This window comes from Sturnus vulgaris, chromosome 21 (assembly GCF_052056855.1).
Source record: "Sturnus vulgaris isolate bStuVul1 chromosome 21, bStuVul1.hap1, whole genome shotgun sequence".
NCBI classification, from domain to species: Eukaryota; Metazoa; Chordata; class Aves; order Passeriformes; family Sturnidae; genus Sturnus; species Sturnus vulgaris.
In genome coordinates this window covers 2027343-2049999 of record NC_142263.1, presented here as the reverse complement: position 1 = coordinate 2049999, position 22657 = coordinate 2027343, and the positions used below count along the sequence as shown (strand labels likewise).

The window sequence follows — 22657 nt, the reverse complement described above, 5'->3', positions numbered from 1 at the left end:
ATTGCAGTTTCTTTTAAAACAAACCAACAAAACCCAACAAAATAGGTTCAAAAATCCTCAGAATACACATTTAACTGAGGGGTTTTCTTTACTTTTGGTCTAAAATAAAGCAAGGCTTGTACCCTAATTATTTTTGATGAAATCAAAGGGAGTGGTGAATGGGACACAGATAAGTCCTTTTCCATTTGGATCTTGGCACTGAATTCCAGCAGATTCTCACATCCATGGATAGGAAGAAACTGACACCTATTGGCAACTTGAATATTACTGCAGGAAGCTGCTTTCCCTCAAAATATGACAAGAAACAGCTTCTCCTAAGGAGATTTTTTCTATAAATACAGAGATAATCTGAAAAAAAAAAAATTTAAACTTTTCGAATTGTGACTGAAAATACATCCAGAAAAATGCAGACTCTTTTTAATAATAAAAGTCTTACCTTTGAAAAGTAAATGATGAACTGTAAAGATACATGAAAAAACCCAATGTGCCCAAGGAACAACCAAAAATGAATGGTGGGTAGATTTAATTGCTGCTGTGATAACCTGGAAGCCCCACCTGAGGCTTTTACACATATTTGTGCAAAATGAACAAAAGAATTGTTCAGTTACTGATGCATGGCAGTGTGGGTGTCCTTAACAATTAATTACAGCAATAATAAAGACAGAAAAGAGTTAAATATTTACAGAGTAGCATTTGGCTTTGGGTTTGTTTTTTTTGAAGCAAGTTTTCCTGAAGCTCCACATGATTCACAGAGACCTGCTTTGAGGATTTAGAAGTAAAAAAAAACAGAAAAAAGAAAAAAAAAAAATCTGTTCTGTCCACCTGTGAGCCCCAGATTGTACGTACTGGTAACGAAGAATTTTTTGGTGAAAGTGCAGCTGTCAAAGGCAGCAATTTTCTCCTGCAGGACCACAACGAGGATCCTGAAAAAACAGAAATGGAACATCCACTTTAGACATTAAATGCATTGGTTTAAAGATTCAATATCTAAATGTAATTATTTCAAAAGCATCAATATAAACTGTGCAGTGATGAAGTGCCAGGTTAGCAATCCCTGGCAGTTATTGAGGCTTCTCTCTCCTCCCAACCACTTCAGGAAGTGCAGGGGTCTGGTCACAGCAGCACAGCACATTTGTGATTGAGCTCCTGCAGCCAAAGCTGCATTAAAAAGCAAGAATGGAGCTGCAAAGACCCTGAATTATTCTCACTGATTTAAACAACAAAGTTAACAATCAGCTAAATATGAAATAATCCCATTGCCCACCTCAGTGCAAACTTATTAAAACATTTTGTTTATTAAAAGCAGGGGGGAGTGTAATACCAAGAATATCAGCAAACAAACAGAGCTGAGAGAAACAGAATTTGGGTTAATTAGCAAATTAAAGTTGTACATGACACACTTCTATTGTAAAGACCAAAAAGCACAAGGTAACAATGCAGGAAACATGGTGCTGCCTCAAAAAACAGCCCAGGGATGTAAATGTGGAAGCTGAGCAACATCTTGGAAGTTTTAAAAGCAGGGAACATTTTCTCCCACACTGATGACTTCCCAAAAATCAACTTTTTAAAAGCTTGACATGAAAGAAGCACCTGGGAAACCAACACATAAAAACCTACATTTAGCAATAGGACATAATTAATAACCTGTTATCCCCTCATTAGGCAGACTGTGAGAAAGTATTTTTTAATTAGCTGTCAATACAGAGCATTATTAAATAATATTTTAATCGTTTTAATTGTAAAGATACAATGTGGAAAAAATTAATTACATCTCTCACTGACTTAAACACACACCTAATGCTTCATGTGAACGTTGTGATTGTGTGTTACAGCCTGGAACAGTCACCTTTAAAAAGGGGATGAATCACCTCAGCCTCAACTCATATCCTTGGGGAAAGGGTGAGGATTATCTCCCTTTTTCCCTATTTTCACCTGTTTTGCCACAAGAACATTTCCTTTTATCCCATGAGAGTTTAATACCCGGGAAGGACTACACTGAAATTAAAATATACACCATTCCCTCATGTTTTCAGATATATAAAGAATATAAATTAGTTTTAGACATATTAGTAGTTTTAAATGACATCTTCCAATTGCTCAAACTGCAGGAGAGAAAAACAGAAGAAAAGAAACCAATTCTAACTTTTCCTACATTGCCTAAAATAAAGGAAACCAAGGAATAATGGTGCAGAAGTGTAATGTGTATATATTGAAAACCTATGGATATTTGATGGGAATATTTCCCATTCTTGGAGATTTTTGTTTTCTCCTCCTTGAAGACTCTCTGTCTTTCTACAGAAACGAACTCCACAGGATTTCTTGATCTATTTATTTTCAGTAGCAATTTACACTTAGTTGCACAAATTTGATGCACACTCACCTACTTCCCACCTTCAACTAAACCAGGCACAAAAACCAAACCATTCTGAATTTCCCAATGATGTGTGTTCTTATTTACTGGAGGACCATCCATTCTGGCACGGCAACATGGATTTGCAGAAATGCACTCATTCCTACATCCTTTACCCCAGGAATGGGATTGCACCACGTCCCCAGGGCACCTGAGGCCACGGTGACTCACGGCAGTAATGGAAGGGTGAAAGGAGCAGGAACATCAGCAGGGCTTGGGCCAAAGTCACCGCTGCAAATTCTCCCATCAGGAGTGCCAAGGGATCAGCAGGATCCTCACACCGGGATCCTGGGATTTCTCTCCTGCCTTAAGAAAATGCGGCAAAGTACAAAGCAAACCACAAAACTCCGGGTTTGTGTGTCTGGGAAAAATGGGGATTTCACATCAACTCAGCAAAATTTGATTCCATGGACACAACAGATGCTGTTCTGTTGGAATTCTGAGATCCTCAGGCTCCTGAGCCATTTTCTCCCTACCCGAAACCCTGAGATGCTGCTTTTTATTTGACTCACTGCAACATTATTCCCTGCACACCAGCAATGTTTTGGATGTGCAGAGAGGCAAAATCTGACAGGCCAACACAAAGAAGAGACATAAACTCCTTAGTGCTCTGTGCTGTTTAAACTCTCTGTGATCCCATTTCCCCAGCTGTAGGTGGATCATCGAGGATTTCAGCGATTCCTGCTCACCCTTTAGCACAACTGAAAGAAGCTTAAATGATTTTTTTTGGTTTGAGCTTCTTAAACCAAAGCCATGGGGGGAGCACATTGATGTATTCCAACTGAAATACTCCTTGAGAAATGGAGAATCAGAGCTGTGCTTACAGGAGAGTAAAAAAAGGGAAATCAGGGAGGTCATACAGCAGAAATTGTATTTATTACCAAAATCTGGCATGCCCTAACACACAAGGAATGCAGAGTGAGCACCCTTACCTTTTATTGCAGTGCAGGTCATAAATAGGAGTTTTGAACTGGATGGATTTGACCATCTCTCCTGTTCTCAGGGAATACAGATCCACACAGCAGTAGGGTGGGCTGGTGCTAAAAGGAATTTTAAAATACATCTTTTAATAGAAATCAGGATACTTTAAAAATTGGTTTTAATTCTTTCAGCTCCTTACGTTGCTTAGTATGCTAAAGGAAAAGTCACAGAACCACGGAATTATTAAGGTTGGAAAAGACCTCCAAGAACATCAAGTCCTGGACTGAGAATTCCAACAATCCCAGCAGAACCCTGGAGAACAAAGGGTCAATAGAAACCTTCTGCATTCAGAAGGAAAACTGAATCCTGATCTCCACGATCTCCATCAACCTGCACTGTTTGTTTTTTTGTAAGTCAATGCTTTGATTATCAAACACTTGGTTTCTTTTACCACCAGTAAGGTTTTGGAAGTTTTAAACCACATCCTACTACAAAATTACTCCTCAGAGCAACTCTGTCCTACAGGGAGGACTTTGCCCAGAGCAGCAGCCTTGGGCTGATGGAGACACCTCAGCCAGAATTTACATTACATCCCTGATGGACTTGTGTTTGAACAGTACACATCTTTTCAACTGCTTCGTGTCACTTTTATCATTTTCATATAAATAAAAAAGCTTTAAGGCCATTTCTTAATAAAAAGGCTGAGTGGGAAAAGTGCTGAGTGTTCGATAGGGCTGAGGAAGGCAGTGGTGGAAACCCTTTTAGGAGCTGAGCAGAGGCTTTGATGTGGCAGCTCTGTTCCACAACACCTTTCTCCCCCTCCAAGAACACATTAAAAACCTTGGCTATTTCTAGGTCAAGGAATATCGAAGGAGCACAAATTGCCAGCTGTACAAACATATCCTGAGCATTGGTAAAAGAAGCTGTTCCCCCCCCTCCCCACTGCTTGTATCTGTTTTATTTTACAGAGTTTCACACAATTCCTGCCCCAGCACTCGCTTGTCTCTTGGATCTGCTCAAGCTGCTCGAGAATTTTCTGGAAAGCTGGAGGACAAATATCAACTGTTTACCCTCAGTGCCTCAAGAAAATAAAATTATTTATACAGAAATGTATAATATACGGTAATGTATAATATACAGTCAATGCACAGCAAGACAACTGTCAGAAAAAATGACAGAAAAAATAACTTTTGACATTTTGCCCACTGAAATTTTTTCCCAAAATATACATTTTTCTAGGCTAATAACTAGAGGGTGCAATTTATTACTTCAAAGGCCCTTCAAAAACACCTTTAAACCAGTAAAACTCCAGTCAGTTCCTTCACACTAAAGTTCACTGCTGCTCGAAAACACAGAAAGCCACTGCAAGGTGTATGTACAAGCTTTTTAAAATTAAGTGATTTATTACCTCTAGCAAATTATAATATTGATAGAAAGGGAATTTCAAAACAGCAAAGTAGATACAGCTAAAATTATATCAACACAGTTAACAGTGATTACTGTTTCCATTATCAGCGTGTTTTGAACAATTTTTCCAATTTATGAGCAATAATTCTGTCACTCAAACGTTTAATTATTATCATTATTGCCTTAATTATTATGGTATCTTGGCTGATCATGGTAAGAGCATTCTAGCAGTGCTTTTGTCAACCACACTGAGTAAAACCTTGAGTTCAAGTGCCAATAACCAAGGAAAATCATGGAATCACAGAATTCCACACTGGGTTGGAAAAGCTCATCCAGTCTAAAGAAAAACCTTCCACTATGCCAGGTTGCTCCAAGCCTTGTCCCCTGGCCTGGAGTATTTTATATGGATAAGTCAGAAACACTCTGAAATTCTGTCACAAATCAAATTCTTGTGAATTAATCTCATAGATTATCAACAAATATTCACTATGTACCCTGACTGTTCAAACAGATCAACAACTTCTTTAAAGGTAACAGACACAAATCCCCCAACAACTTTGGGAAGTGGCAATAATAGCTGCACAAACACACTCAGGCTTTTGTATTTTCTTGTTTGAGTGCAGCAGTGCAGGAGGGAGGGGAGGCAGCAGATGCCTTGCCCAGCTGGCACTTGGTGACATCTGTGCCAGCATCACCTCCTCCCACATCTGCTGGGTCCCACCAAGGCAAAAAAAACAAAAAAAAACCCCTCAGTGCACAATGTCTGCCCAGAGACAAACACACCACTCAAAACACTCGTGCTTTTTTCCATGGAAAAAAAAAAAATTTAAAAGGAGGGAATCAACGTGAGGTCAATTTTTCTGTGCCTCGAAGGCTTTGCTTTGTTGTCAAGGGTTGATTTTCCTCCTCTCTGCCACATGATGAAAATCCCACTCAAAGAGAGGTGGGCATCAGTGACAGGTTGGTCTCATGAGTCTAGAAAAGAAAAAAAGAAAAAAAAAAAAAAGATTGGAGGTATAAAATTGAAATAAAACTTTTGCTGGGAAAGCTGCCCCCTATGAAATGTTCTTTACATGAGGATTTTCCAGTTAATTGTGTCCTTTAATAAAATCATCTTTGGCCAATATCACTGCACTTTATACCACCTTCACAAAGTTTTTTTAAAGCCCAGCCTAAAGCACAGACTTATTTTTAGTAATTACTCTTGGTGCCTTTAAGAGGAGACAAAAATATTAAAACTTACACTGAAATCCTATTCAAAGCAACTAAGAGTTAACATAATCTCTTACTAGGCACAACTTTAACAACTTGTAGGATTTTTAAAAAAACAGAATTTGCTGTAAATCAGTTGCTAAGAGCCTGAAATGGAATATAATTTCCAAACTTATAGAGCCAACAGGTGAGAGAAAAGTGACAGCAATTCCAAGGAACTTGCAGTTCAAGGTACACCCAAAGGATGTGCACAGCAAACTACCCCATAAAGTTGTTTTCTTTAAAAATTACTATTCTATAAAGCATCAAATCTACCAATAAGTTGCTGGGGATAAAAGGTTATTTCCATGTGGGAATGAGGAGGATGCTGAGAGTGACCCAAGTTTTTAATTAGGGGTGGTTACAGTTCTCCTGTTCCACCTCTGGTGCTTCACAGAAGGGGAAAGAAGCAAAACAACACCAGAGCACAGAGTGAATTAATTGAATATTGGAAAAATTCCTGCCTGAACCTTTACACTGGAAAGCTGAAGCATGAGATTTGATTATGATCTTTGTAGCAATATTGTGAATATGGTGAGACCACAAAGGCAATCCTGTTCTCCTCAAGGGCCCTGAAGAAGGTTTGCTCAGATTAACAGATTTCAATTCTGGAAGGATCATCTTCTCTTTCCAGGCCATGCACAAAATGTCCCAGAAGCTCAAAGAAATGATTTTTTACCAAGCAACCTAATCTTGTCTTAAAAGACTTCGACCAACAATGAGTCCTCTATTTTTATGGTGAGTGCTTCCAACATTTTGATCCTTTTATTTTTATGAAATGACTTCTTAGTGCCTGACAGAATTGGTGCATATTTTGGTTTTTGGCTCCTGTTGTCTCTGTCAAGGACACAAAAAGGCTCATTGCCTTCAGGTATCTTTTGTCAGATATCACCCAGAACAATCCAGGCACCAAGAAAAGAAAAAAAAAAAACTTTGAAGCCTTAAGTTGTAAAGTTTGTTTTCCAGGTCTAGCACTAAACTCCTCTAAACTCTCTTCAGCAGGGCAAAACTCTCTGAGGGATGCACACCAGAATGAAAGCTTTAAAAAAAAAAATAAATTCAATTCTAAACACCACTGCACAAAGAGCTTTTCTTAGGACTTTGATCATCTAAAGGCTCTCTGCATCCCCATCTTTTCACAATAAAAGCTTGAAAACTCTGCTCTGTAAATAATTTTCTAATTCATGGTACTTAACAGATTCATTCAAAAATCAGGAAAAGCAGCACAAAATTTCTCAGAAAGTGACACTTCCACCAAAATGTGTGTGCAGCACTGAATTACAAAGCAGCAGAGACATTTTAAGTGCACCACAAATTGCAAAAAGCATGGAAACACTTATTTTTAAATAAGAAAAACCTGCACCAACCTTAGACACATGTCCTAAATCTAATCCTTTAAATACAAGGGAGTTATTTGATACAGCACTAAAATTGTTGTGTTCAACACCAGGAGATACAAACTTCACTGTTGCATCTTCCTCAAATATTTTGATCAAGTCTATCAGCCCAGAAAAAAAAAAAGTTCACCTTTTCCTTGTACTTCACCATCTTCACTGAAAATATTTTTATTACTTGCCTGTGACACAAGAAGCCACTAACTCTGCAGAAATCTTTTTGTAACAGGTAAAATGAGTCAGGTTTCAGGCTCAGGAATCTACCTTTTTTTTTTTTTTTTTTAAATCATAATGAATAATTTTGTGGTAATTCATCACTAAGGCATTTCTTCATAATGCAGGTCCAAGTGCATTGGAATGACCCAGGAAGGACTGAAGGGTTCACTGAGGGACTGGTTTGTGTCTCCTGAATAATTCTGGTCATGCTCTGTGACAGAACCTGAGGCTGCCCAGAGCTCTCCACAGTGACTTTTCCAGCTGAGTTCTTCCATTAATAACCATTAATCCACTGCTGGTCCACGAAACCAACAATTCCTTCACTGCCCATCTCTAGCTGAGGTGTCAGACATCAGCTAAAGGGGGAAAAATCTAAGGCTGGGTTTGTGCAAATATTGATTATTCCAACATTTTGATCTTTTTATTTTTATGAAATGACTTCTTAGTGCCTGACAGAATTGGTGCATATTTTGCTTTTTGGCTTCTGTGTCTCTGTCAAGGACACAAAGAGGCTCATTGCCCTCAGATATCTTTTGTCAGATATCACCCAGAGCAATCCAGATACTATGATGGAAAAATAGAAAGGGGATCCTTAAAAACACCAGAATAGAACCCCCAAATTCCTTGTTTTGGCAGCTCTTCCCCCCTCCAGCAGCACAACACATATTTTAACTGTTGTGCTCAATGCTCTCCCTCCCTCTCATCACCATCACCAGATTCTCTCTAGGTTTGAGGGGGTTTTATTGGGTTTGTTTTTCCATTTCAGGAGCCAGCAGAGCCACCCAAGAGCTCGGTGTCCCCAGCATGTGGCACTCCTGCTGCTGGAGTGTAAAGGCCAGCACAAAGCTGCCTCCTGAGCTGTGGAGACCCGAGTGTGACACACTTTCCACTTGACTGAGAGTGCCACATGTTCCCCAGGAGCTGTCCCATCATGTTCCCAGTGAGTTAATTCAGCAAGATTAGCAGCATCCCTGCACATTTGTTTCTCTGCTTGGCCGTGCCCATCACTGAGAGGAGAGTACTTGAAGAGCAGGATGATTTTTTTTTTTTTTCTGGTATATTCTGGATTGGATTTTGCTAGTGTGTAACTAAATAGATCTTTTATACACAATTTATGGACCTGCACTGGCTGTCTTTGATCATTCTATGAGCATGCATGAAACTGGAGATATTTCTGTAAATCTTCATGAACATCAGCAAAAATGAAGTTCTGACAGAATACAACTGCATTTCTCATACCTCTATCAACAACTAATATTTCTGATTAAGCCACAATCTGATGTGTTTCCCACAAAAAAACCACAAAATTAAAGAGTTGTCTTGCCCTTCCTACAGCCAAATGAAACAGAACTCACCACTGAAATAAATGCACATAATTTGTATTGCAGTAAGAGTCACACAGATCACCAAGATCATCCAGGATGGACCAAAATCAAAAATGTAGCAATTTTTGCACATCAGGAGACAGCCACATGTCACAGCTTAAGAGGAAAAAAAAAAAAAATCACATTTCTGGGAGCACAACTCTGAGGGCAAACTGATGCTGAAATACCTCAGCTCCAGCCAAATTTCACCAAGCACATGTAGAACCCAAAATGAGGATTTTGTGGAGCCACTTAGAGCCTCAGCTAGACCCAGATTTTTAAAAGTGCCAGCACTTCTAACACTCCAAGGCAATATCAGCTTTTTTTTTTTCCTTTATTCTGAGGCATTTGTACTGACAGTATTTCTGATTCATGGTGTACCAGAAGACAGCACAGCTAACACAGATGGCAGCTGACTATTTAAGCAAATACACAATTATTGCAGATATTTGAGGCACGTTCCTCTGCAACCTGTGTGCACTGAATCCCCACCTGGTGTGTGCCCCAACACCCAGCACTGGCAAAGCTTTACCTGCCACAACCATTGCAAAGGACCAAATATTTCATCCTGTTGTTTCTTGTAACCCATTCCTTTCGATTCCAGGTTTGGTTTTTGGTTTTTTTTCCCCCTTTTTTGTGCTCTCCCTTGGTGATTCATGAGCCTCACAGGCACCTTCTCCCCTCAGATGCCATCAGCACCAACAAAGGCCACGTTAAGCCAGCGGCTCCAGGCTGTCCCAGAGCCCTCAGAAATACTCTGGGGCTCCAGCACTAAGCACAAAACCTTGCACCGACCTGTCCAAACCCAAATTCTTTTGCCCTTGGTGTCATTAATGCTGTAAAGAAAGCAGAGGGGTTGTGCAACACTTCATCACCTGGGTATTAAGAAGCCTCTGCCTGCAGTTGCATGATGGAGATCATTAGAAGATGTCTGTCAGCTGCACAGGACTCTGCTAAATTTTAATTGTTCATATGCCAGTTTATGGCTCAAATTACAATTTTTGAGGAGCTTGAAAACAATCCCGTTTCCAAGAAATAATTAGAGGGTTTTAGAGTGTGTATGACTGAAGCTGAGCAGGAATGAGCTTAGATCTTATGGTTAAAGCACTTGAAAAGTGCTCTGAACAGCAAAGCTGCTCTGAGGTTCTGGTCACATCAGGTAGGCCAGAATTTTCCCAAGTGCCCATTAATTATATGTTCTGAGGTATTTCTTACTGTGTTTTATGACTTGAATCACAGGCCATGTTCTACAGATGGGCAGAGTTCTCACCACAGCTGAACTCACCAAAAGCTGGGTTGAAATGATGCAATAATACCTGAAAAGAATTATTTGTGGAGCCCCACGTGCAGCAAAAGGAACATTCTGCTTTTTCTTATAGTGCTCTTAAAAGTTGAAACTCTCCACGAATTGCTTAACATCAAAAATAAACTTCAGATTATATCATTTTTCTCAGTAAAGACAACAATGCAGCCACCTCCTCTACTGGAGCACTCCTCATTAAATTTGGAGGAATTTCCAAGTTAAAGGTGGTTCCCAGGAGGAATTACAATTGCTAAGGAAAGGCACACAGGAACACAGAATTTTCAGTCACCCAACACAGCTGAGGCTGAAATGGGAGATGCAGTTGTTCAAATTGTGCAAGCAAAATTGATTAAAACATTCGTTTATTTTATTATTGCCTCATTGTAAAATATTGTCATTAAAATGTTTTATTAATAATTTGAATCACCAGTGATTTTAAATATAAGTTTGTGAGCAACCATCCAGAAATGTGTGAGGGGTCTCTCAGGTGCTGCTCTAATACATTACCTGGTCAGAATTAAAAGAAAGAAGGCATTAAGAAAGATCTTTTTTTAAGCACATGCCTTACAGCTTTTTCACAAAGCAGGAGCATTCTAAATCTCTATTTGGAATTACTGAAGAAGTATTTACTGAGTTATCAATTGAAATTTGCAAATTTAAAGCTATTAAGATACATTCATTCTGCTTAAAAAAATACAGAACTAAATAAAAATAATAATTCTATCAGATTGTATTTTAATTATGTTTTCTCCACTTTGGAGATTTAAAAGGAGCTTATCCATATATGAAAGGGAAAGGGGCCTGGAAGTTGAAGCAGTTTGCAATCAGCTGCTCCAACTCTGAGCAAGAAGTGACAGCACTTGTTTAGGAAAAATCAGATTAAAGAGCATCCCCTGTGAGCCCACTGGGATGTGATGGCTTTAAGTGTCCTCAGGAAAAGAGAACAACTTCAATCATCCTGAAATTTCTGCTTTCCAGTGTCCTTTAAATCCTTCCTACAGTACAGAACACAGGAATAACCCTAAAACACATAAGAAAATAAAACACAATCCTCAACTGCTCCCGTTGATTTATAACAGTTCTTTCTAAGACAGACAAAAACACACAGATGCAAACAATTACTCTATTTTTGTAGGCAACAAGTGAGGTGGGTGGTAACTGAGAAATTTTGAAAAATCCTGTCACAATATTCCGGTTTTTTTTGTTTTTTTTTTTTTTCTGAAGTAACCCTCAGCACACAACAAACGCTGGCCACATCAGAGACTGTGCAGGGCCTGAAGGGCCACTTTGATTCCAGACCGCTGCAGGCATTAGTGGGGACGTAATTAGGGTAAAAAGTTCAACCACAGTTCCATGTCTAGAGTGCTGCCAGAAATAAATTTCCTCTCATTCACTGGTTTCTACTGTACCCTCCCTGAGAAACATATTGAAAACACATTTATCTTTGTAGAGTTTGTTCCTCTTCTAATTAACTTTATAGCGTTTACAGTATTTAATAATTTAAAGTGGAATTTAAAGTGGCCCTGGAAGCAGCAGCCCTGCCTGTAATGGTGCTGTGCATTATCTTTTCCCTGTGGTGCATCTTTTGACAAGTTACTGGGGGCAGCTTTGTGCTCCAGCTGGTTTTATCTGGACTTCTTTCCCTCCATCCTTCCCATCCCTTCATCCCCTCCCTGCATCACTGCACACAAAGGGGTTGGAACAGCAGTAAAACAAAACTGTGCCTCAGCTCAGAAATCTGCTCTCCCAAACCTCCACTCCATCCCAAGGATGCCTTGGAAAAGGTTTATCTTTTTACAGCTTCATAAATCAAAGCTTTAGAAGGTCAAAACTACCCATGGTTCTCACCAGCTGGTCAAGGTTTGACCCCAAATAGTCATTTTCTCCCAGTTTTGATCCAAGATTAACAGTTTATTATAGTTCAAAGGTTATTTTTTTACTCTAGGTTCACTGAGACAAACATTTGGAGTATCAGGGGAACTCCAGAGCTTTCCTGCCCTTGGTATTTACACATGGAAACAACACCTTATTCCATTAAAGCTCCATCCCCTGGCATTGGAATCCGTGACCAAATTCACAGAATTACCAGCCAACCTCACTTCAACACGACAAAAAAATACATTTTTCTAATCACAGAAACAACTTACAAGAGAAAATGCTGGGATCTGAAGAGTTCTTTTTAAGATGGAGATTCTATCTTTAGCATGGAACAACCTCATCCAACATCACTAAAATGAATTTATTCCTGCCTCTCCCAGGATCCTTAAAAGCTGCCACATAACCTGCTAAGGCTAAACTGAATTTTCCCAAAAGAAATCAGAGAGGAGAATGTTTTTCATATGCTGGAAAGGAAGGAAATCTTTGCAAGGCAGCTGACACCACACAACTCTGCAGTTAATGAGGCTTTGCAGTTATGGAGCAGCACCAAAACCTTTGGGACTCAAATCCTCAAAGTAACAGAAATGAGAGGGTTTTACCTAACTTAGAGGTTCTACTGTTCTTTTTAGAATAAAATAATTCAATTAAATTTGCTCTCTAGGCTTGAGAACCTTCACAAAAATCTGAGTTTTGCACAGTCTTCAATAAAAGCCCACAAATATTTCACAAATTTCATCAAATCTCTTTCACAGCGCCCAGTACAATGGAAAATCACAACCATCTGGCCCAGAGCATTTTTCTGGGTGATTTCAGAAAATAAACTGCATTATCCACGTGGAGTGACCACACCCTCTGCACAGCCCACGGCAGGGCTGAGCCAGGTGAGTCCTCCCCATCCCCACTGGATTTTTGCAGGAAAAATATTCCAAGGAGAGCTGCCCTGAGCAGTGTCACAACTGGGAACAAAAACTTCATTCACCAGAACTCGTTTCCTCCTCTTGGGTGATCCTTGCAGGAGTTTTGCTGTTTGTGTCTGACAAATGAATTTCTCATTTTGAAAATTCAAAGCTATGGACACTTAGAGTTGGATTTTAGCACAACTCAGTGACTGTGCCAGGCTCACACGACTCTGAAATATTAATTGAGAAAATATTAACACTTTAATTGTGCTGTTACTCATGAGAAGCTGCTTCCTAAACCTGAGCACTCCCATAAAGACATTGCTGAGCTGGAGTTGGGTGAAGGTTAGCAGGAATTTCATCTACAGTAGCCATGTGAATAAAGCACAGGCTTCCTGAAAATCTGCTGCCAATTGATTTGCCTTGTAAACAGATCAGCAGGGGAAAAAAGAAAAAAAAAAAAATGCTGGCTAGCCAAAGTTACACATTTTGCTTGCTCCAACTACTCCTCCTTCTTTAATTTACCCTAATTTCCCCTCTCCTCCCATGATTAATAAAGATTACCTCTTGCTTCTCATGCCCTTAAAGGACCTCCATCCAATTCTTCAAGCCATCCAAAATTCCCCACCACTCGATATCATTAAATTAATTCATTTTTCTAAAAATATAAGCTGGAAAGCCAACACAGAGCTAGAGGCTGCTGAAGGGACAACTTCACTCTCCCCTAAGGCCTCAAACTTTTACTTTTTAATCATCTATTACTGATTGTTTAATTAGTTATACCTGCATCATTAGCTGATTATCATACTTGCCTGTGTAAGATTCTGGCTTAATCTGCTAATCTTTCAGCAAAATAATTTGGCTATTTGGACACAGGACAAGGGAACCAAAATATCAAATGCTTTTTGTAAGGGTGGTTTAGAGATCCAGTACCTGGAGAAATTCTATTTATAAGAACATGTAGTGACAGGACAAGGGCTCTGACTTCCCTGTCCCTGCTCCTTCATGTGCTTTTATTTCCCTCCTGGAATGATCATTTTGATTATTTTCAGCTTTCTTGTTATCAGTATCATCTACTGAATGGCAAATTTGCAATCTACCCATTTATTCTCAACTGGGGTTTTTTTAATAGCCTAAAATAAAACAAAATTATCCAGGTTGGTTTCCCTTTAAATTTCTCCATTAGATAAACTGAAGTATTTATTGAATATTTACATTTGAACAGAACAGAAGTAGTGGATTTTGGACCTCTCTGGTGTATTTAAAAGTGTTTTTATAGATCAGTCTGTTCCAAACTATGGCTTCAGTAACCCATGTGGGGACAGGGATATCTTCATGTTTCACCATCTAGGAAATTCATTAATATGCACCAAACCCATCAATTAATTTTATGTGTATGAAGATTTGTTTTATCACCAGGAACAAGCAGGCATGTCTTTACAACCCTCCACGACCCCAAAATTTAGATATTCTTTCTTTTTTGGTTTTCTTTTTAATTTGCAAATCTTGTCATCTAAGACTGAAGTTGACTGAACCAACCTCTAAACCAGCAGAGAAATATCAGCCAAAAACCACAATCTGTTTCCTATTTCTGTGTCAGGATTGCATCTTTTGGGGGGGGCTGTGAAAACAATTGTTTTGAAAAGATTATCCAGTGAGTCATGGACTGCTTTGGGTTGGAAGATCATTAAAGATCATCCAGTCCAACCCCCCCCGTGAAAGATTTCAGTCATTTTATTAGCTGGAAAAATGTGATTTTTAAAATACAAAAATGTGTGTGCCAGAAAATCAGATGTGAGGTAAAAGTTCCGTGTCGTTGATGAGCACAAAATGAGCACATCCAAGAATAGAAAACAAAATCTATTAGCAGGAAATTCATCTGGGAATTAATTAAAAAAATGGTAACAACAACAAATTATTTGGAAATGACAATATTATGGTGTTGAAAACACATGAGGGGCTTTTCTTTTGGGGAAAGCAGCAACTGCCCATAATCTTTGAATTCTTTTCCATTAACTGAGGAATATAATAACACAATAAATAAATAATTATCTTTTTGTGTAGCTCAGCTTCTAAAACAAGAGTGTGAAGAAGATCTTTATTAAACCAACATATCCTTTTGGATAAAGACAGAGCAATATTTGCACCTCCAAATTATAAAATAGTTAAAGGGCAGGGAAGCAAAGGAGAAAAATCACCATAAACTGGTTTTTGCAAGTTGTAAATACATAAAGAAAAAAAAAATTCACTTCTCTGCCTTATGTGGATTTTAATTCAAACATTTAAAGCAGGTAACATTAATATGCAATTGAACACAGTAATAACAGAGAAAGGCAAAGATTTGACAGTTCTTCCTTCACACACACAGTGATTAAATTCTTAATTGAAAAAGGTGTGGCACAGAATTAGTCTTACAACTGTAAGAAGATTTACTTCAACTGCTCAGCCATTAAATGGTTGTGTAGAGGATTACTCCTGAAAAGCAAATATTTTCCTGTAGGTAGAGATATAAATCCTGTGCATTGTCTGAATCAAACATAAAATATCTGAAGGGCCAATTTTATAAGAGCAGTGATACAACAATTCTGTAGGGAGCATGAAACAAGATTGTAAACTGATTTTTCTAACTCAGGGAAGGAGGTTTAACATTTATTTTGCTAATAAACAGTGTGTGGCTGCAACAATGAAATGCCTGGTATTTGTAATTCATTTGCTGCTTGAAAAATTACTTTTTAAGACACAGAGATGGCTTTAAACACTTCACAATAATAATTCTGACCTAAATTATTATCAGAAAAGGTTAATCATAAAGTTGTGATTCCACTGAGAAGAAAATAAACTTAAAATACCTCTTTATTTATTTTATATCAAGAGTCTCTTTTTTATTCCTTTCCAAAAGCTTAAGTCATAGGAAAATATATGTTGACACACCAAAAAATAGTTTAAAACCACATCCCAGTGTGGGATCTCCATCCCATGAAGAAAAAAGGAACAAATCTTTAAAGATGTCATCTACTGAGCTTTCCAGATGGCAATATAATTTATATATTCCTTTTATACACAAAAAAACATTCTTACCCAGAAGATCCAATGCTTTTGCACACACCAAGCAGAGGTCGCTTCTCAGCAAAATTATCACATTTCTGAGCACCTGAGAAGAGGCAAAAGAAAAGAAAAGAAAAAAAGCAAATCACTATGTACTGTTTGTACACTGACCAAGTGCAGGCTGGGGACCAATATATTGAATAGAACACAAAACTCACAGCTTGTGCAAGATCAGGGACAGAAATTCAAATTACAGGCAGAGCTGTGAGCACTGAAGGATTGATCTTGACAGAGGTGAAAATGAGAAACAACACAAGCAGCAAAACGTGGCCAGGCTTTGGGAGGGATTTTGTGCTCATCCCATTGGGGTTGGGATTCTGTGATTCTCACAAGGTGCTTCTTGCTCACTTTTGGTTGTTTTTTATAGAATTGTCTGCACCAGGGCCCAGCCTGGGCTTCACACCTCGGCTTCCAGTTTGTAAAAATGGAACCCAGGAGTGCCAAGCTCAGAGCAGCCTCTGCAGCCCCTGCCCTGTGCCCAAGAAAACAGGAGATGAAATCCAAACCACATCAATCTGTTCCACCACCAGGACATTGAAACCTTTGAGAAAACAACCTCCAAGTGGAACCACAACTCCTACACCACATCCCATCCACTTTTAGCCCAGCAGAGCTGGTTTGTGCCATGCTGGATCCTCTGCCACACCAGTGGCACCAGCCTGGCACTGGGAATCAGCTCTGGCACTGGAATCAATCAGCCCTGGCACTGGGAATCAGCTCTGGCACTGGGAATCAGCTCTGAAACTGGGAATCAATCAGCCCTGGCACTGGGAATCAATCAGCCCTGGCACTGGAATCAGCCCTGGCACTGGGAATCAGCTCTGAAACTGGGAATCAATCAGCCCTGGCACTGGGAATAAATCAGCCCTGGTACTGGGAATAAATCAGCCCTGGTACTGGGAATCAGCCCTGGCACTGGAATCAGCCCCAGTCACACCTTCACCCCAGCACAGCAGACTGTTAAAGATGCCACACTTCTTAAAATGGGATTTTAAGAGTTTGGAGAACTTTGCTTTACTGCTGTGTAAACAGAAATAAAACTAAAATTGAGGGTTTAAAAAAAAAAAATAAAGAAAAAATCACTTTTGCTTGTGAACAATGTTTAACTGAATTCCAGGGTATGTTTCTACCCAACTTAAACAACAAAGTAACAACCAATACCACCAGTCCTAACTTTCCTCCATTTTCTTCCAACCTTTGCCTTTTTAATTATCCATCCATAGGTCTGCACGTTTGTGGTGAATAATGGAATTTTATTTTTTTTTCTCCATTACACACCAAACCCTTTGATCTCTAAAGAGTATTAGTGATACAGTCTGCTCAAAATTCAAATCTTAAATACAGCTGTACAAAACAAAATCATTTATTCAGAAAGGCACAATTAACAATATACATTTTGACATAGCAGACTGTTAATTATTAATAACTCAGGTACATGCATTTAATTTGTAACAAACACTGTTGAGTCCTCTCATCTGTACAAGGAAAAATCTTCCCTCCTACACCTTTGGGTATTTATAAAGTCAAATGGGTCACATCAATAAATCCACCATCAACAATAGCTTTACAAGTAACCTAAACCAGCCAGATGGATTTTCTTTTTATTCCTATTATTTCAAGCTCTTTGGTGAGTCAAACCTGTACTGTATGTACTGACCTGTAAATTGATAAATGAAACATAAAAGTCTTCTTAAGAGTCTGGCAAGTAATTTGTTTTCTCCAATGCAGGTACCAGATGAATTCCATTTGTTCTGTTCCCAGCACTGAGGGTGAAATGCTGACTACCAGCAATTCTGACACTGATTTAAGTGCAGCCAGGATTTCACCTGAACTATTTAATTCTACTTTTTCCCTTCTTTTTTTTTTTTTTTTCACTAGGATATATTAGAGACACAAATTCAGATGTTTCTTTATGGTCTAGTTTCATGACCAGGAAGGCAATGCCAGATTTAATACCCACAGCAGAGATTTGCAAAAATTCTGCAATAGGTGCTTAAATTTCTGATTTCTGTCTACAATGACTCGATTTAAAAAAATCCATTTTCTACTTCAATACTTCCAGAATGTAAATATTAATAGTGCAGGACAGGATCATTCCTGGGAGGCCTCTGAGGGCATTAAATCAGGTTAATAGCTGTCCCATCCATGAGATTGCACAGAGTGACATGTGTTGGCCTCTGCCATGCTCTAATGGAGGCAGGAGCCTCTCCCAGCTCTGGGGGTGGGATTTAATCTCCCAAGTTCTGCTGGATTAATTTTCATTTGTAAAATTGTGTTTATTTGCATGTGCGAGGTGCTGACGTTGCACACACCTGCTGCACACACAGTGTTTAACAAAATTGAAATGAAAAACAGCTCTCTAAATCCCCCCAAATACAAAAAGTATTGAAATCCTGTTGCAAAGTCTTTTTCTTAAACTCCTTTTATTCTAAATCCTTTTAACTCTGTCATATAACACTACAGCATTTATAAAATGCTGGAAATCCTGACAAATCACACAATTAAAGTAATGAAAACTGCCTTTCCTGCCAACGAGGCACCACCTTATCTACAGCTCCATTTAGCTAAATGATAGGTTTGGTTTTTAAAAAAAAAACTAACTTCAGTTAGTGTGCTTAAAATTGAAAAAAAAAAAAAAAAAGGTGGGTGGAAAAAAAAATCTCTCTGTGGCTAAATGAAATTTCATACAAATCAACATTTAGAAGTTGATGAAGTCAGAAGTTTAGCAGCTCAAAGCAGCTTAGGCCCTGTCCTGCTGATGAAACTGTGAATAGAAACCTCAGGGCCTGCTAAGGCTTCTCAATAATGCCAATAAAAAGAGTAACAACACCACCAAAACCAGCCCATCTTTATGCAGAATAAACAATGAAACCCAGTGGATGTGACAGGAACTCAAAAGCTGCTCAGAACTCCAGAATTCACCCTGGTTTCCCACGAGGAGGAAACAATCTGGATGAATTTCACACTCTGACCTATTTAGGTGACACTGAGGCACCATGGAGTGGATTTTCCTGGTGTGTAATTCCACTGATCAGTCCCATTTCATAATGCAGTGCTGCTCCTGACCCACTAAATCCTAATTTCCATCTTTTCCTTGGAAATCTTGGGGCATTTGTGCTCCTGCCCCACAGCAGCAAAGCAGCAAAGCAGCCCCAGGCTGGAATTCCCTCTCAGCCCAACTGGGTGAAAGTTTCAGGTGCACTGGTCTAAAGCACCTGAAAATAAAGAAAATAAAGAAAATAATGAAATAATTATTTCTTTTCATTTATGATGGGATGATGGAGCACAGCTCAGGTCAAAACTTCGAAGAAATTTGGAATTTTACAGCGTTGCACTCCAAAATTCTCCCCTGCAGCATCTCTAAAATTCTTACTTGGAGAATTCCAGTCTTTAATTTCTATAATCCACAGACATCACCATTCATTATCCCAAAAAAAACCCCCATGGAACAGTGGGAGAACACCAAAACTCAGACACACACCTGCACAACCACCCCAAACCTCGCTTGTCCCTCGTGCAGGACCAGCCCCTCCACCACCCAGAGCCTGGGATTATTTTGGGGATTTAAAACCACTGAACCACCCAAGTGGCTGAACATACACAAATTTCACATCTGCCTTCCCTTAGAAATCAACCTAAATATTAGAGCTCTTTAAGTGTACCTGCACATAAACCTGAGTCAGCTTTTGAGGTTCAAATCTTAATTTTGCCAACATCAAAGATGGGAGCAGTAGAGAACAGGGATAAATCTGCTGCAATATTTCAACTCTCAATGGGTTTTAGTACCTCTAAATTCTTTTTATTTCATTTTTTTATTTGCTTTTTTGCCCCCCTTATAAGTCAATTTGAGTTTAGAGTCATATTCACTGAGAGATGGAGGGCTATTATACCATCTTCCTGCAAGCAGCATAATCTAGAAAATGGCAATAAATTAATTCAGCTCGCTGGAGGAATTTATTTTCATAATGCTGAGACATGGAAATAGGTTTTACAGACAAGCACTGATCTAAACTTCACCACACCAGCCTGTCACCCCTTTGAGCAGGAATTGCCACACACAGAGCTGCTCCTCTGGCTTTCTGAGTTTCCTGATTGATTTTTAAACTATGCAGCTCTACCTTGACAAATGGGACAGCACAAGGCAAAGCAGGCATTTGGCCAGGGGCTTGTAAAATCGGGTAAGTAATAAAAAATGGGAGATTGTAGCACTGACTTCCTTCAGAAAGTATCAATATTCTGATTTTGTAGGTGAAAGAACAACAAAGGTAACTGAAATAAATGTATCATTGCCTCAGCACTGACAGAAAATCCAGCCCCCAGCACCCCTGGAAACAACCCCAAACCCAGACCTGGAAGTGGAGAAGAGCCAAGGATGGCTCAGAATTCCTGTCCCTAAGACTGCCTGAGTGCAGACTGAGATGTTCTCATAGTCTAAAAATGAGCTCTGCAAGCCCAAAACTTGGTCACAGTGCAAACCCTCAGTCTCTAAAAAGAGAGTATACATGAATATTGTAAATACAGAGTAATTAAAGCCCTGCCTGCTGAAGGCAGTGGAGGCATGACCTGACCACAGAGAGGAGCTGACACTTGGGGGGTTTAGCATCATTTCCAGAAATGCCTCCATCCCTCATGGCCATCTCCCCCAGGCTGCAGAGCAGGACATCAAAATGATGCTGCAGAGCTGGCCCAGGACAGGTTGGGTGGCTCAGAACAGAGCAGAGCTGGCCCAGGACAGTTTGGGTGGCTCAGAGCAGAGCAGAGCTGGCCCAGGACAGGTTGGGTGGCTCAGAGCAGAGCAGAGCTGGCCCAGGACAGGTTGGGTGGCTCAGAGCAGAGCAGAGCTGGCCCAGGACAGGTTGGGTGGCTCAGACCTGAGCAGAGCTGGCCCGGCACAGTTTGGGTGGCTCAGACCTGAGCAGAGCTGGCCCAGCACAGTTTGGGTGGCTCAGACCTGAGCAGAGCTGGCCCAGGACAGGTTGGGTGGCTCAGACCTGAGCAGAGCTGGCCCAGGACAGTTTGGGTGGCTCAGACCTGAGCCCAGTGCCAGTCCCAGCAGTTCCAGGAGCTGGCCCAGCTCCTGAGCCAACAAAGCTGCCCAGGCTCCTGCTGCCAGCAGCACCCAGGACGTGCTGGAGGAGACCCCCAGCATGAAATGACCCCTCTGAAACAAGGCTTCATTATGCCACGAGGCACACCACGAGGCAGAGGATCTAACATCAAAGGGCTGCAGGTTTTTTTCACGAAATAGTTGACAAACGATTAAGTTCTGCTGCTGTAAAGTCACCAAGTTAAAGCCATGAGCTTTCCTTTCACACCTGGGAATGAGCTGCTTATCACCAGCTCAGATCTGTTTCTAGGAACGTGCCAAATCCATCCACCAAGAGACTCCTATTTTCAATAATTCCCTTTTTACAGCTTTACAGTAAAACAGTGTTTGAGCCTGCTGATGGTAATCAGCTTCTCCTTTACAAATTCCTTTTATTTCGTTCAGAATCATTAAAGCTCATGAGTTAGTTATCTAAGGCCTCTTATTACAGCTTTACTTTTATCTGATTCCAGATACTGGTCAATGATACATTCATGTACTTTTAATCAAAGATTTATTTAAACCAAGCCATGTAAAAAGAGACCAAAACATGTTTTTAAAAGGTTTGGTTTAATTTAATATGAGCTAATTTAAATAGTTTTCTAATGTAACAACTACCATTGTCAGATGCTAAATATATGGAATTTAGGGGCAGAAAGATAATAACTGAAGGAGTTCATGAGTGTGATTTACTTGATTGAAAAATCAAAAACCTGTTCCAATACCAGAAGAAAACAGAACTCCTAGGCTCTTAAATTAATTTACTTCATTTTCATTTCCATTTCCACTTCTCTTTCTCCTTTTTTTTTCCCTTTGAGAGAGGAAGGGGCACAGACATCCATTACTCAATGACACACATAATAGCAAAGGAGCAGCTCGTTGGGAATTATGCAGGGTTCCAGTAAATGGAATAAAGCAACAACAGGCTTGGGAAGTATTTTACTCTAAGTTAGTTTAACCTGTAATAGACACACAGCCACATATATTTGGTATATTCCTATGCTCAGGAAATCACTAAAACAATATATAATATGTCCATTAAACATTCTTCATTTTCTTTCTTTGAAACAAACAAGAATCAGAACAATTTGCTATGAATAATTTAAACGATAAGATTTTAGGCTGTATTTTTTGAGTTCATTAATTAATTCATAAAATATTACTAGAAATTCTAACCTAGCATAATCCCTTGGTCATACTAGAAACACATTCTTTTCATCCACAAAGTAAAACAACCAATTTAATTTAGACCCAAACGATTCTTTTCAGAAGTCAACAATTAGGTTGGGTTTGGATGGAACAGGGTAATTTTTTTTTTAGAGGAATTTGCTTGTTTATCACAGTTGCTCAGATTTTGCAGCATTTGTTAAATTAAGCAGCTTGGTTTAGAATTTGCTAACTTAGTATTTAAGCAGTGGCAGAG

At 39.4% G+C, this 22657-nt stretch overlaps 1 protein-coding gene across 12 annotated transcripts in view; it reads right to left on the bottom strand.

Annotated features, from left to right (window-relative positions):
- The window catches only part of BCAS3 (BCAS3 microtubule associated cell migration factor), a 296591-nt gene that overhangs the window by 259835 nt on the left and 14099 nt on the right, over positions 1–22657 (bottom strand). For all 12 annotated transcript variants that reach the window (XR_015807899.1, XM_088176980.1, XM_088176982.1 and 9 more), the window contains exons 7-9: positions 16122–16194; positions 3343–3450; positions 847–923 (exon numbers count right to left, since the gene is read on the bottom strand). Coding sequence is in view for 11 of the 12 variants with exons in the window: in XM_088176980.1 (XP_088033106.1) it covers positions 847–923; positions 3343–3450; positions 16122–16194 (258 nt within the window). In the remaining variant the exon portion in view is untranslated. The remainder of the gene's footprint in view (positions 1–846; positions 924–3342; positions 3451–16121; positions 16195–22657) is intronic.